Source organism: Triturus cristatus, chromosome 2_2 (genome assembly GCF_964204655.1).
Source record: "Triturus cristatus chromosome 2_2, aTriCri1.1, whole genome shotgun sequence".
In the NCBI taxonomy this organism is placed as follows: Eukaryota; Metazoa; Chordata; class Amphibia; order Caudata; family Salamandridae; genus Triturus; species Triturus cristatus.
In genome coordinates this window covers 1,205,801,669-1,205,816,365 of record NC_140582.1, presented here as the reverse complement: position 1 = coordinate 1,205,816,365, position 14,697 = coordinate 1,205,801,669, and the positions used below count along the sequence as shown (strand labels likewise).

General features: G+C 49.0%; 1 protein-coding gene across 2 annotated transcripts in view; it reads right to left on the bottom strand.

The window, feature by feature from the left end:
- The window catches only part of LOC146863398 (uncharacterized), a 689,894-nt gene that overhangs the window by 114,254 nt on the left and 560,943 nt on the right, over positions 1-14,697 (bottom strand). For both annotated transcript variants that reach the window (XM_085642823.1, XM_085642822.1), the window contains exon 6: positions 5,056-5,151. In XM_085642823.1, the coding sequence (XP_085498949.1) occupies positions 5,056-5,151 (96 nt within the window). The remainder of the gene's footprint in view (positions 1-5,055; positions 5,152-14,697) is intronic.

The following is a 14,697-nucleotide window of genomic DNA, read 5'->3' as shown; positions in this document are numbered from 1 at the left end:
GCGGGTTTCGGGATGAGACGGAGGAGATAAGAGGCCAGATAATACAAGGGTGTGCGTCAGTCAAGCTGAGGGAAAGGATTTTGGAGGAATCCGGCAAGCCCCTGGCAGACATATTGACGATGGGTCGGACGAAGGAACTGTCCAAAGCGCGCGCTGCGCACATGGAAGCAGCCCTACAAGTGCCCGTGAAAACCGAACCAGTCAACGCGGTGGCGGTAAAACCGAAACAGAGATGGCCCCGAAGGGGGCCAGGTCCGGCTGTCCAAGACCAGCCCAAGTCCTGCGGATACTGCGGCGGGTCGCCCCACGCTGCCATGGCAGAGTGCCCGGCAAGAGGGAGGAAGTGCATGGCGTGTGGACGCTTCAACCACTTCGAGAAAGTATGCCGATCGAAGAAGTTCCGAAAACCCCGCCAGGCAGTACACACGGTGGACGAAGGAGGCCCGGTGGCCAGCGACATGGACGATGATGAGGAGGAAGAAGAGAAGGTGGTACACCGGGTACATATGATAAGCACAGCGGTACGCAGGACTAGGAGGCTGCCGCAATGCAGTGTCCGGGTAGGGTCGCAGGAAGTCACCACGGTAGTGGACACAGGCGCCAGCATCAACATCATGGCCGCGGCAATGCACCGATCCATGCACCCGAAGCCAACACTGCGCCCATCGACAATAACAGTATTCGCATACGGACAGGAAGAGCCGCTAAAAGTGCAGGGAAAATTCCGGACGGTGATATCGCATGGCACGCGGTCAATCACGTCAAATATCTATGTTACCGAAGACGGACAAGGCATGCTCCTGGGCTGCAGAGCGGCTGAAGATCTTGGTGTGGTGACGTTCGCGTTCGGAGTACACCAAGAGTCAATACACCACGCCCTGGAAGAGTTCGAAGAAATCTTTCACGGAATAGGCAAGTTCAGGGGCAAGGGGGTCCACTTACACATCGACCCCACGGTTCAACCGATAGCCCTACGGCATCGCCGCATAGCGTTTCACCTCAGGCCACTGGTCGAAGCCGAGCTAAAGAAGCTGGAGGCGGCGGGAATCATTGAGAAGGTGTCCGGACCGACCCCGTGGGTGTCGCCAATTGTCGTAGCGAGGAAGCCTAAACAACCCGGCGCTGTCCGAATATGTGTGGACATGCGGCTCCCCAATGCTGCCATCAAGAGGGAGCGCCACATCACTCCGACCATAGATGACATCGTCGGGGAGATGGCGGGCGCCAAATGGTTCTCAAAGTTGGACTTACGCTCAGGGTATCACCAACTAGTACTGGATGAGGCGTCCCGGAACATCACCACGTTCTCCACGCACGTGGGCCTGAGGAGGTATACGCGGCTAAGCTTTGGAGTGTCAAGCGCCGCGGAGGTGTTCCAGAACGTGATACAAGAACTCATTGCGGGAATCCCTGGAGCGATAAATGTCAGTGACGACATTATGGTGCACGCCACGACCATTGCGGAGCACAATGAGAGGCTGATACAGGTGCTCAGACGCATAAGAGATGCGGGCCTTACACTGCATCGGGAGAAGTGCGAGTTCCTGTGCCGGAAGCTCCAATTCTTCGGCTACACCTTCTCGGCAGACGGCGTCAATCCGGATCCGGAGAAGGTAAAGGACATCAAGGATGCGGCTGCGCCCACAAACATCACGGAGGTGCGAAGCTTTTTAGGAATGGTGAACTATTGTGGCCGGTTCATCAAGGACCTGGCGAATCTCACAGCGCCACTAAGAGAACTCACCAAAGAGTCAACCCCCTGGACCTGGAGCAGCGAACAAGAGCGAGCGTTCGAGGAGATCAAACAAGCGCTCTCAGAGGCTACGACGCTGGCATTTTTCAACCCAGCCAAACTGACACTAATTGCTGTCGACGCCGGCCCAGTAGGGTTGGGCGCAGTCCTGCTACAAAGGAAGACGAGTGCAGAAGAATGGGCCCCAGTGGCGTTTGCCAGCCGGTCGCTCACAGAGACTGAGCAGAGATACTCGCAAATAGAAAAGGAAGCGATCGCCATCCATTGGGGGTGTCACCATTTCCACCTGTACGTATACGGCAAACCCTTCGTCGTAGCTACGGACCACAAGCCGCTGGTGTCCCTCTTCGCGGGCACGTCCACGAAGCCGCCGCCAAGAATCGAAAAATGGATGCTGCAATTGCAAAATTATAATTGCAAAATCGAATATCAACCGGGTGCACGCAACCCGGCAGACTACCTCTCTCGCCACCCTCGCAAAGCAACCCCACAAGAGGTGAAGGAGGCGGCAGAAACCGAAGAGTACGTCCGGAGCATCACAGCGCGATCATGTCCCAGGCCGGTATCCATGGCCAGCTTGTCGCAGGCCTCCAGTGAAGATGAATGCCTGCAAAGGGCGAGAGCAGCCGTCCGAACAAACAGCTGGAACCGAGCCAGGGAGGAATGGAAGCACCTGACCCCTCGGGCAAAACAGACAATGGATAGCCTGTATAATGTGAGAGACGAACTGACGGAAGACGATACCGGATGCCTGCTGAGGGGCCACAGACTGGTCATTCCGACATCCCTGACTCAGAGAGTGGTAGACCTGGCCCACATCGGTCACCAAGGCATGGTCAAGACGAAGTCAAGGCTCCGCACTAAGGTGTGGTTCCCTCTCATGGATGAGTTAGTAGAGGCCACCGTCCGAGAATGCCATGCCTGTCAAGTAACGGGGGAAGTACCTCGGCCTGCCCCCGTCGTGATGGAGCCTCGACCCAGAAGGCCTTGGTCCAAGATAAGTGTCGACTTCGGCAGCTTGCCGGACGGAAGGCATACCCTTGTGGCCATAGACGACCACTCAAAGTATCCGGAAGTGGAAATACTGACTGTGTTGAGTGCCCAGGAGGTAATCCCAAAGCTGGAGAAGATCATGGCGACACATGGCATCGTCAAGGAAATCAGGACTGACAATGGATCGCCATTCCAGAGTCAAGACTTCGCGGAATACCTGCAGGCATTAGGTGTTCATCACCGGCGGATCACTCCCCGATGGCCGCAAGCCAATGGGGAGGCTGAACGCTTCATGAGGACACTTAACAAGGTGATAAGAATTGCTCACGAGAAAAGCCAATCTGTCGAGCTTGCCATTTTCACATTTCTCCGAAGCTATCGCCAGACGCCCCACTCCACCACAGGAGTGGCACCTGCGCATCTGCTGATGGGGCGGGTTGTCACCGACACCATTCCGCATCACCCAGAGTGGACGCCTGATACTCCTAATGACAGTGCCATTGATGAACACAGACGAGGAGTGTTTGCTCGGGTTGATGCCCGCCGGCGCGCGGTAACTCCACACCTAGCCCCAGGTGACAGAGTGCTGATCAGAAATCGGAGGTCGGGTGGCAAGTTTCGGTTGAATTTTGAACCTCAACCGTGGACTGTAGAGAAAGTCAGGGGCACATGTGTGACTGCCAGGAAAGGTGCCGAGAAGATAACGAGGAACGTTTCATACTTCAAGAGAGTACCAGTAACCCCAAGTGCGGGTGATGGACACCAAGACAATCCCCAAAGGCCCGTGCAACGAGAGGAGAGGTTCTTAGAGTTGGCTGAGGACGTGGACCATGCAAGGGGAGGAACTGAGTCCCTGTCTCCTGGAACTGTTGCGAGGCCACAAGATCCCTCACCAGAGGTTGCACCACCTGAGGAGGCCAGCGAGCCCGAGGGTGGAGATGGCGTCGCAGATGGTGACTCTGGGAGTAGGGGTCGGGGTGTAGTGCTGGACGGTGGGGCAGCTCGGTATCATCTGAGGCCGCACCCGGAGCCTTCCCGTCGCCTAAGAGACTACGTCAAGTAAGACCGTTTTTGTTTTCATTCACATTGACTATCAGTGCAAGGGGTGCGCACTGGGTTGGCGACTGCTGGTGTAACTGTGGTCCAGGTCCATAAAGCTGCAACGTAGTTTTGGTTGCTGTTGTTGTTTTCGTGTGTTGGGGAGGAATGTAATGTCGCGATAACTGACGTGACGCGTAACGGTGTGGACGTCAGTCTACGCGTACGTATCCAATGTAATAAATATGACGTCAGCAGTGCACGTAGGCAGAACGGCCACGGCACGAGAGACGGAGCAAGCACACACACGTGTCCCGAGTGGTTATTGCTGCGCGTGGGGCCTGGGGTGCTAGGCAGCGCACCACCACAGTATTCACCCACACGACACCACAGGAGTGTAAGGTGAAATGATTAAACACCACTGACTCCATTTTGCTCCATCGGAAACTTTGCTTCAGAACAGGCACACAACATTTTAAGATTTAAGATATAGAATTAATAGACATTATTTTGCAGAGCTCAGTTCCTGGTGGATGTAGGATAAGGGAGTGCAACATGATGTTTCTTTCTCAGCCTTTGCAGCTGAATCTTAAGGCTGAATCCATGTGGCAAAGAATGCTTAATAACATTATCTACTGTACTGGGAAATGTTGCTTTTAATAAATGAACAGCGCCTTTGTTTTTGAGAAGCAAACTGGGTGGGAATTTTCCTATGCCGAAGAAGAGTATATCGATTCCTGTTTGGAGATAACGGGTTAGACTTGCCCAATGGCGTAACGAAACTTGAGGGGGCCCCCTGCAAAGTACATGCAGGGCCCCCCCACGCTCCAGACCCAGTCCGGAGCTCTCAGGTCAGGGTCCCCTCACACGGCGGGGGCTGAAGGGCTTTTGTTATGCCACTGGACTTGCTGTTGCCTCTTGGCTTGAGATGTCCTTCTGCTGAATAAACCTTTGCTCTCAAAGAACAATCCTGCTACAAAGTTTTATTTTTTTTAATAGAATTACACGTTGAACGTGTCTACTGCGGAGAAAGTACCACATTTCAGTCTTGGCTAGCTTGCTTCATCTTCAGAGCCCTCCAAAGTTGGATCAAAGGAGTGTCTCTGAGTTTGGCTCATCATTGAGACCAGGTATTTAGTGGGAACAAGTGTTTACATCTGTGGTGTGTGGTATATATGAATTGGAAGATTGGTGATCTGTATATGTAATCCTTTAGCATATACAGCATTGCTTAACCTCCAACCCCAGCAGTACACATTGTAAATACTCACCCAGCTCCTCTTGGATTTCTACGAGAGCTTCAGTTGCATTTTTATCTTGGTTTTGTAATATCGGACAGGCAGTCGGATTTCTCAGTATCTGCAAACCTTAATACATAATATGCAATGATTAGATTATTCATTATTATTAATATTATTATTAATTGTACAATGACATAAAACTTGCACCTTAAACCCCATCCTAGATAAACACACCTGTGCAGAGACAATGTCACCAAGAATAAAAAACTGATTACCAGGGATAACAAAGAGGCCCCTTTATGAAAGACCATGGGGCATATTCTCAAGAACGTATGATAACCATTGCAAATTTAGCTTAACGCAACTTTGTATATCGCAGTCCATCTCGAGAAAATAACACCGTCTTAAAGTCCAATTCCCAACCCGGTGGCATCATGCGATAGCAGCAAGATAACGCGCCAAATGACCGCATAAAAACCAAGGGATGCCCCGCCATAACTCTTCAAAATAGTTGTTTGGTGACAAATTAGAATGTGACATTTTGTTTGGGCTTTCACTGGTGAATGTATGAATCAGGATTTCAGTGCTCACAAGTATGTTGATTGTTGTAATTGTGCGACATCAGGTGGTGCTTTTGTTCATGTTTTCGTGCCGTTGATGTGCAGTGTCTTGGTCCGGGGAGGTGAGGGGTGCCTGGGGTGGGGCTCGGGGGGCTGTTTTGGCCCTCTTGGGTGTCTGGCATGCATGTTCAGTGGCTTCATGGCATCTGTTCTACAGGTGTGGCTCTGGGCTGGGCTCTCTTTTGTGGTGCAGGCTGTCATCCGACTTTGCACCAGGTCGGAGCAGGTGTTAGTTTCCTGCTGCTAACGTGCCTTATCGTCTGTTTTGCGTTCTTTTCGCCGATCTGGCTGGTCATTGAGAAAGTTGAGGAGTAGTGTTGTCGCGGCTTTTTGCACGGGAACGCCTCCTTTGCATCTCATTAGCGATAGTTGCGGGGCTCATCTGTGGCGATGTTTTTTGCGCCTGCTGTCGCGGGTAAACTGGCATTATGGGCTGTAAACACCAGCTTGTGAATGGGGCGATGAATTTATTTTTCCAATGGATGGTTACAGTTCCTATTATATAAGAGAAAAGTGACAGCCTGCAGGTAAGCTGTAGATAGAAGGGAATGTCTCCAAAGGTAGGGTGAGTGTGCAGAATGAGGAGGGGATGCTCCTTGTGGTAGTACTGTGTGCCCTCACACACCCTCGCGGATGTATAGCATCATCATTGGGCACGGTTGCTCCTCGTGGGGGTGGCGCTGCAGTCCCTCACGGGCTCTTGGTTAGGGGCTCTCTGGTGGAGTTCTTTTAAGGAGTTGCCGCATTTGTGAGTGAGGGTATGTGGGTAGAAATGTGCTAGTGAGTGTAAGATTAAAAATGAAACAGGGAACTAAAATATTTTAATCATGAGTTGCCTGGTCCAAACTAAAAAAATACTCGGGGATGGAGATGCACTGTAGTGCTGTTCAGAGAGGGGAATCAAGACCAAATAAAAGTCCCACTTCTCTCGACCCGATTGGTGTGTTAACAAAGGTGGTTTAATGAGAGGTCAACATGTTTCGCGCTGTAAGATGGTCCCTAATGGATCGCAGAGCGCTTCGTCAGGACCGGAAAAGTGTTTTAGAGGATGGGTTTCGGGTAAAGACTGCCCGTAATCCCATTCGTTACCTAGGTCTGGTATGCTTGACAGTTAGTGTCCAGAATCCGTTATTATACGTCAATCCTGTTCACAGCCTAAAAAGGGAGACCGTTTCCGTTTCAAAAACTTTATTCGATTCAAAACAAAAGAATCATAAAAGTCAAACAATTTCATTTACAAGCATTATTTCAAGTTCATTTTTAAAAGACAGTCTTACAATTATAACACTAAACTAATAAAATTCATTAGCTAATATAATCACAGATGAAGACCCCATAGCTTTTACTTTCAATCAAATTAGATGATTTCATAGATTCTTCGTGCCGGGGCATACATTGAAGGGCAGATAAAATAAATAAGAAAATCACGATGCAACAATATACAATTTACATGATCAAAGGGTCAGCTTCTTGGGGCCAGATTTAGCCATACCGTTTTCTAATCAAAAGTGACACCCGTATAAAATTTAACATTGCACAGCAGACACCAGGTGAAGACAGAGATAATAAATAATCATAACCCTCTTTATAATGGCATGGTTGCTTTTCCTTAAGGATCGGCTTAATAAACCTGATTCTCGGGTCCTTATATAGGGAACAGAAAAGAACAATATGCATCGTGCTTTGGCTATCTTTGTTATTACAAGGACAGGGGGGCAGTCTCTCACACCAACCCCCCTGTTTAGGAAACGCAAAAAGAAAGTGCAAGATGTGTAGCCTAAACCTTGTCAAGTAGAATCGCCATTGCACATGGTTTGTGAAGGTTAAATAAAACTGGTGCTGCAAAGTAGCCTTAGGAACATTAGGGCTAACCAGGGAATTCACAAACGGTGATTTCCAATAATTTGTTTTAATTACAGCTTTGATATCTCCCTGTATATTTTCGGGGTTGTCAAAAATGTCACCCAAGCCTATTTTATGGAGCATTTCATTTACATAAGATAGCCAGGGGATCTGTTTCATGTTTGCCAATTTTAAACAATCCCGGAGGATATCTCTGGTGAGCTGTAAGTCCTCTGATAGCCATATTTTGCCCCATAACAGTAAAGGGGAAAGGCGAATGGTGTCACTCACGTGGCTTAGACCTATTTCGTTGTGGGCAAATCTGTTTGAGGAGCCTGGTGGAATAGCCAATACACGCTTTAAAAATTTGTTCTCCATGATCTGTATCTTATCTGGGCTTTCAGTCCCCCAAACCCCTGCCCCATAAGTAGCAACCGACAAACATTTAGCTTTATACAAGGTTTTTAGGTGTATAACAGGTTTTTGTCCTAGTTTGCCACAGAAACGAAACAGACCCTATATAGAGCGACTAGCACTTTGAACTCGAGTCTGCATTAACGGGGCCCAGCTTAGTTTGTTGTTAAAGAGGTTTCCCAAATAATTAAAGTTTTCAACCTTTTCAATGGTGGAGTTATTGACTACAAACTTTCTGGTTTTGGTACCCTTTGGGCCACAAACCATAGCAAAGGATTTGGCGAAGTTTACCTTGAGGTCTAGGTCCAACATGAATTTGTGGAAGGCATCAAGACAGTGCTGCATACTGTTTCCTGTGAGTGTCATAAGTACCGTGTCGTCGGCGTAAGAAAGCATTGGAATGCTCCTGCCGTTGACCTTTGGAAAATCATGACAGTGGTCCAACAGGTATTTTTCCAGACCATTGGTGTTCACAAGAAACAAAAAAGGAGCTAATATGCATCCTTGTCGAACGCCCTCAGTTGAGAGGATAGACTTAGTTTTCTCTCCCCCTGGCCCAAACCTTATGGCCACAGTAGTGGATTCATGGAGTCTACGGAGCAAGGTGACCAAGGGTTCCTCGAAGCCCATGACCTCCATCATTTGCCACAGCTTGCTCCGACACACAGTGTCGAATGCACTTGAAAGGTCCAAGAAGGCAAGGTGGATGGAGGATTTCCTTGCCTTCATGTATTTCCCTATGATCAGGGCCAGGTTCAGGCACTGTTCGACAGTACCTTTACCTTTTCTGAACCCATATTGGGAATTCACAATAAGGCCCACCGAATCTGCCCATGTTTCTAGTCTGGCTAAAATGACCCTACCCAATATCTTACACGATGCATCAATTAAGGAGATTGGGCGATAGCATCGGGGGTCTGATCTATCGCCCTTCTTAAAAATTGGCACCACTACTGCCTCCTTCCATGATGCCGGAATACGGCTAATGACAACTGCTCTAAAAACATTTAACAACAGGGGGGCCCAAACCTTAACATTGTATTTAAAAAAGTCCAAAGGCACTAAATCAGGGCCGGGTGCTTTTAATGGTATGCCTTTCGACAGAGCATCTTCCACTTCTTGTAAGGTGAGCGATGAGCTCAAGGACAAAGAAGATTGAGAGACCACCAATTCCCTAGCGTCTCCTAGTGATGGTTCATTGGATAAAGTACCATGTGGGTTAAAAATGTTCCCAAAATGTGATTCCCATGTTTCGCATGCAATCTGCATCACAATATTATCCTTGCCATTACTTGTAAAAAGGGGGCGATTGATAACTTCCCAAAAAAGCCTATTGTCCTTCAATTCCGAGGCCTTTTCTAGATCTTCCCAGGCTTGGTTTTTTAAGTCAAACTTCCTTATTCTTATGGCTTCTTTATAGGCCAGTTTAGATGCTCTAACCAGTTCTATGTTCCTAGGTTTTTGATTTAATGCCGCTTTCAAGGATCTATGTGTTGCCGAGCATGCGGCATCAAACCATCTGGGACCTAGCATTTTGCTTTTACCAATTGGTTTTGTGAGGCGTTCGGCTACATGCCCACATAGAGATTCAAAATTCCCTATGACCTTTTCAGGGGTAGTTGTAGGTGTTAGACATGCCTCGTACTCAGAGCTATATCCGTTTAGGATCTCAGCCTCAAGACCTGCCGCGTCTATTTTGCCCCATTTAAGTGTGATACCTTGGTTCCTACTATACTTTACAGGTTGCTCCCAAACAGAATGTTTGGGTTTAACGGGACAAAGCAGGGATAAGTTTAGAGGGTTGTGGTCACTGGCAGCATTAGCAATTACTTCCAACTTATCAACATGATGGAAGTGCCCACTAGAGACAATTACAAAGTCAATAAAACTCATCATACCTCTACTTCCCTGAAACGTCGGTATTGGAGCAAAATTTGGGCCAACCCAGGGCTCCACTATGCATAGATCATTTAGAATAATGATGTTGTTTAAGGCGTCCCCCTGGGGTGTATGTTTGAAGTGTAACAGGGGATGATCATGGGAGTCTCTCAAGCCACACACCTTCGAGTCCCCGTAGGTGCATAATGAACAGTTGAAATCTCCCACCCAGATGACAAATAGTAGGGGTTGCTCGTGGCGTGCCCTGGCTATGGCCTCCTCCAATTTCAACATTACGCTTGTCTCATTGTTGTCAAAGATGTTGTAATACCAGTTAATCAACAACAATGGTTCAGGGAACAAATTGACCAACATTAGCACTTGAAACCATGGGGAGTCAACTATCATAGAAGTTACAAGTTTGCATAGTTTTAAAGAGGTTGCTGTCATTAGGCCACCTTTTGCCCTACCCGCTCGTGAAGGTATCGCTAGGGTATTAAAGGCTTGGAAGCCCTCGATGTTCTGAGTGGATCGGCTCCATGTTTCCTGGAGGCACAGGATGTCACAGTCACCCACAAAGTCTAACCATGCCTCATCCTCCAATCTTGAGGCGAGCCCAGCAATGTTCCAAGAAATAAGGCGCATCCTTACTTCGCTTTGGTTCTTTCTGACTGGTTCATGTAATACTTCCAGGTTATGCCTTAAGATGATTGGACTTGGTTCGCTTTCTTTAGTAAGGCCAGCCTCAGGGACTTGGGGGTTAGAAGTACGATCGTCACCAACGGAAACATTCTCCCGTGAGTTATCGTCACAGCTTTCTCCCTTCTCCCTCTGGCTGGGCTCTCCTGTTGTCAGAGTATTAGTATTGCCAGGAGAACTTAGTAATGGTCAATCTATCTCTTCCATGCCCGCAAGTGCATCAAAGCGGTTTCTTAGGGGGATATTACTTGGAAACCATCCTAGGTAGTCTTCCCCCTGGAATCTTGGTCTTAGTTCATTATACCAGGTTTGCGAAGAGTTGTTATTGTCATAAATTGATCCCCTAAAGAAACCATCACTCTGTTGCAGAGGACCCCAGTTGTTTTGGTTTGGCCATACGGCTCTATTTCTCCGGGCCCACCCAGGGTGTGTTTCACTGTTAGATGTCTGCCCAGTGTTTTTGTAAAGCAAAGTCGGGGGAACAAGATTCAAATTTGGATAGAAATATTCTAGACCTATACATTGAATATCCCCAGCTCTAGCAAATCTTGGTTTACAGCAGATGATATTTTTTACCCAGGTGTCGCTGAAGTTGATCAGGATACAGTCCCCCTCTAGGTCCTTCTCACTTGGGCCCACCCAGGGAACTCTGCGTACACTAAGTATTTTTGTTTTAGAATCAGGAGGGAGTGGTCTGTTATTATTGAGCCAGTATATTACTTTGTTTTTTAACTCCTGGTTTGATTCCGTTTTATTAGACAAAACTGGGGGTACTCCTGTGAGTATTACCATAAAAGGAGCTGAGTCTGGGGGCAAGTTTACAGGTGGTGATTTCCTTTTATGTGCTCTCTCGTTGTCATTGTTTGCTGCAGGCCCCTGCGAAGATGTTTGTTTTGGCCCTTGGGTAGTTCCCTGTTTAGAAGTAGTAACTTCTGGTGTTAGTACTGTACTACCCATATTTTGACTAGGGGGCCCCACAGTGCCCGCCACTGCAAGTTTAGTACGAGCTAATGGAACAGGTTTTGTTCGTGCTAAGGGGACCGGTGCTGCCTTAGGGTCACCAGTTATAGGTGTTTTAGGTGTTTTACTGGCATTTTTATTCTCTCCCCCTTTTTTTAAATTACTATTATTGGCGTTACTGTTTTTATTATTGTTATTAGTAACCCCCACCTCCAGTGATTTATTTTTAGTTACTAGAGTTTTAAGGGAGTTGGTGTTAAGAGAGATAAGGTGTTCCAATTGGTCTAATTTTAGATTAACAATTTGAATTTTCTCTAGAACAGGCAGCAAGAGCATCTGAACCGATTTCTCAATTTCCCCCAAACGTCGGTCATTATTATTGGTGTTAAAAGAGAAAATTTTCTGTCCCGCGTCAACTGGGTGGGTGCCCTTTTGTTTAGTTGGATTTGTCAGAACTTTGGGTGGTGCTGGCTTCGCTGACTTGGATCTAGTTCCTTTTCTATGGTTTCCCCCTCTTTTACGTTTGTTCGGATTGTTTGGTTCCCGCTCACGGACTACTACATGATCTTGTATGTGGATGGGCCCATTATTACTCAAATTGCCGTCCAAGGCGTTATCCCCTGTGATACCTGATGAAATAGGTATAGGAGTGAGTGTGGGTGCTTCAACTTGGGAGTCCCCTGGGTCTGCTATCGTGATTGTCTGGGAGTCAGAGAGTGCCACTAGATTTGGACTAGCCTCTAGGTTGCTATCTGCACTATCTGCACTTTTCTCAGGAGTGGGTGCCTTACTGGGGGTAATTTTAGAGGCAATATCTCCCAAGGATGAGCTTTTCGGTAAGGGCGATTTCTTTTTTTAAGATCACAGTTGCCCGAGTTATAAAATCGTCTAACGTTCCAGTTGCTTTCCCATTGTTCGTTTTTACGGTAACCTGTCTACCCTTCCCTGAGCGCAAGGACATCATGTGGGTTCTAGGAAACAACTAAATATATAGTGCTATAACTTACAACCAAACAGTTTAAAGTAAGAGATCTGGGATCACTGATAAAGGGAGTAGCCCCGACCCAACCTTGATCGTCCTTGGACGGCCTTTGACGGTCCCGCCCTTGTCCCGGGCTTCTCCCGGCGAGCTCCCGCACAGAGGTAAGCACGCGTTATTTTATGGCTGTTGTGGTGATGGGCGGGTCGATGGGGGCGGGGCGGGGAGGGAGAGCAGCCCAAGTGAAGCGGGCGCGGGTTCCTGGGACTCCTGGGAAATGGAGTCCCAGCCCTCTTGCTCGCAGCCCTCAGCCCCTGTTTTACCCCAGCAGCAGCTTCAGCCCGGGAAGGAAAGCGCCCCTCTGCGAAGCGGGACCCGCGCAGCGGGTTCCGCGAGGAGAAAGTGGAGAAAGTTGCGTGGAGAAAGTTGCGCTGAGTGTCCTCAGGAAATTCAAAACGGCAATGGCAGGTTTGCTAGGAGGTCCCTCGTACTGACCTCAGGGATCAAACTTGCGATTTGAAAGAGGATAGTCCCAGCCCAGCCTCAATCGGCCTCTGAGGGCCTAAGAGGGCCCGCCCTTTGCCCGGGCTTAGACCGGCGCCGCCCGCGCGCGTCCCGCGACGCGGAGGGAGCTTGACCGCTTTTAGCGCCTCCGGGCGCGGAAGTCCGGTTAGTTGGGGGCGGGCCCACATCCAGGAATTCTGGGGGCTGTAGTCCGTGAGCTCCGTTCACCGCGCGCTGCAAACAGGAACCACAGCAGCGTCGGCGGAATCGAGCAGGAGAGGCCACAGACGCCCAGCAACCCTGCTCCTCTACCCCAAGTCCGCAGGTAAGGTGCACAATGTTTCAAAGTTTAAAATGAGTTTAAAATGAGGCTCCTGCTCCACCGAGGGAGCTTGACCGCTTTTAGCGCCTCCGGGCGCGGAAGTCCGGTTAGTTGGGGGCGGGCCCACAGCCAGGAATTCTGGGGGCTGTAGTCCGTGAGCTCCGTTCACCGCGCGCTGCAAACAGGAACCACAGCAGCGTCGGCGGAATCGAGCAGGAGAGGCCACAGACGCCCAGAACCCTGCTCCTCTACCCCTAGTCCGCAGGTAAGGTGCACAATGTTTCAAAGTTTAAAATGAGTTTAAAATGAGGCAAAAAGGGGGAGACAAAAGGAAGGGGGAAGGGGGGGGAAAAAGGGGGGTAATAACTTAATAAAGATATATGGTCTATATATCTCATTTATGGGGAGACACTAGTACACAGCATGTGCTATGATGCCTCATGCATGAAAAGGACATCAACCGGTGTTGTGTCTAAAGTGATCATGTTAGGATGGTCAACCAAGGTGCTGGGATGATGCCCACCGAGGTTGGGTTAACACGGTGATGGTCATGAGCTCACTGGGCACCAAACTGTCCAGAGTCCAGGTGTAGGTGGTATGCAGGGTGGGAGATTAGTCGTCATTACCTCGATGGTGACTGCTCAGGGAGGTGGCGTGAATGAGTGTCCATGTGCGGTATCAACGTGAGGATGCTGTACTAGTCATGCCTCGTGTCGACATGGGAATGGAGGGGTGAGTGACTAGATAAAACAAGGTGGCACGGAGTGTTATAGTGATCATGCCTCGAGAAAACCAGGGTGATGCGACGAGGCGTGAATAACCCCGTATGCATATCTCGATATCAAAGAGCAGGCAGAAGCATGATAAAACATCAATACAGTATACAGAGCTACATTAATGGATCGCCAGCCTACCCTCTCCTCCGTGATGATGGGCTCCGTCAGCAATGCCGCAGAGTAAGGCTAGAAAACAAATACGAGATAGGTCTACGATAAAAGACAATGGTAAAGGGGACGGTGCTCAAGGGTCCTCAGTCAAAGGGGGAAGGAGGTACTTACATATCTGTACGCCTTACGCCTCGGGGAAACCTACCCGTGCGGTTGCACTGCCGGTTACAAGGTTGGTGCGGCTGCGGACTCGTTAAGTAGTGGAAACGGTGATGCAGCGGGCCCTGTGTAATGACGTTGCGTCGATGCGACCGGAGGTCTTGGGCGGAAGTGGCCGGATGGATGTGTAGCTATCGCGGCCATCTTAGAGTGGAGTGAAGCGAACGGGAATTAATCGGAGGTCAATGGGAGTGATAAGGGCGGTGTGCCCATGGCAAAAAGGGGGGGGAATCACGGGCAGGGGACTATGTTAATAGTCAATAAGGATGCTACGAAAATAAATATATACATTATCGATAGTGTCATGGTCGGTGTGTACTATTTTACAAAAGTACATAGTCTTGAACA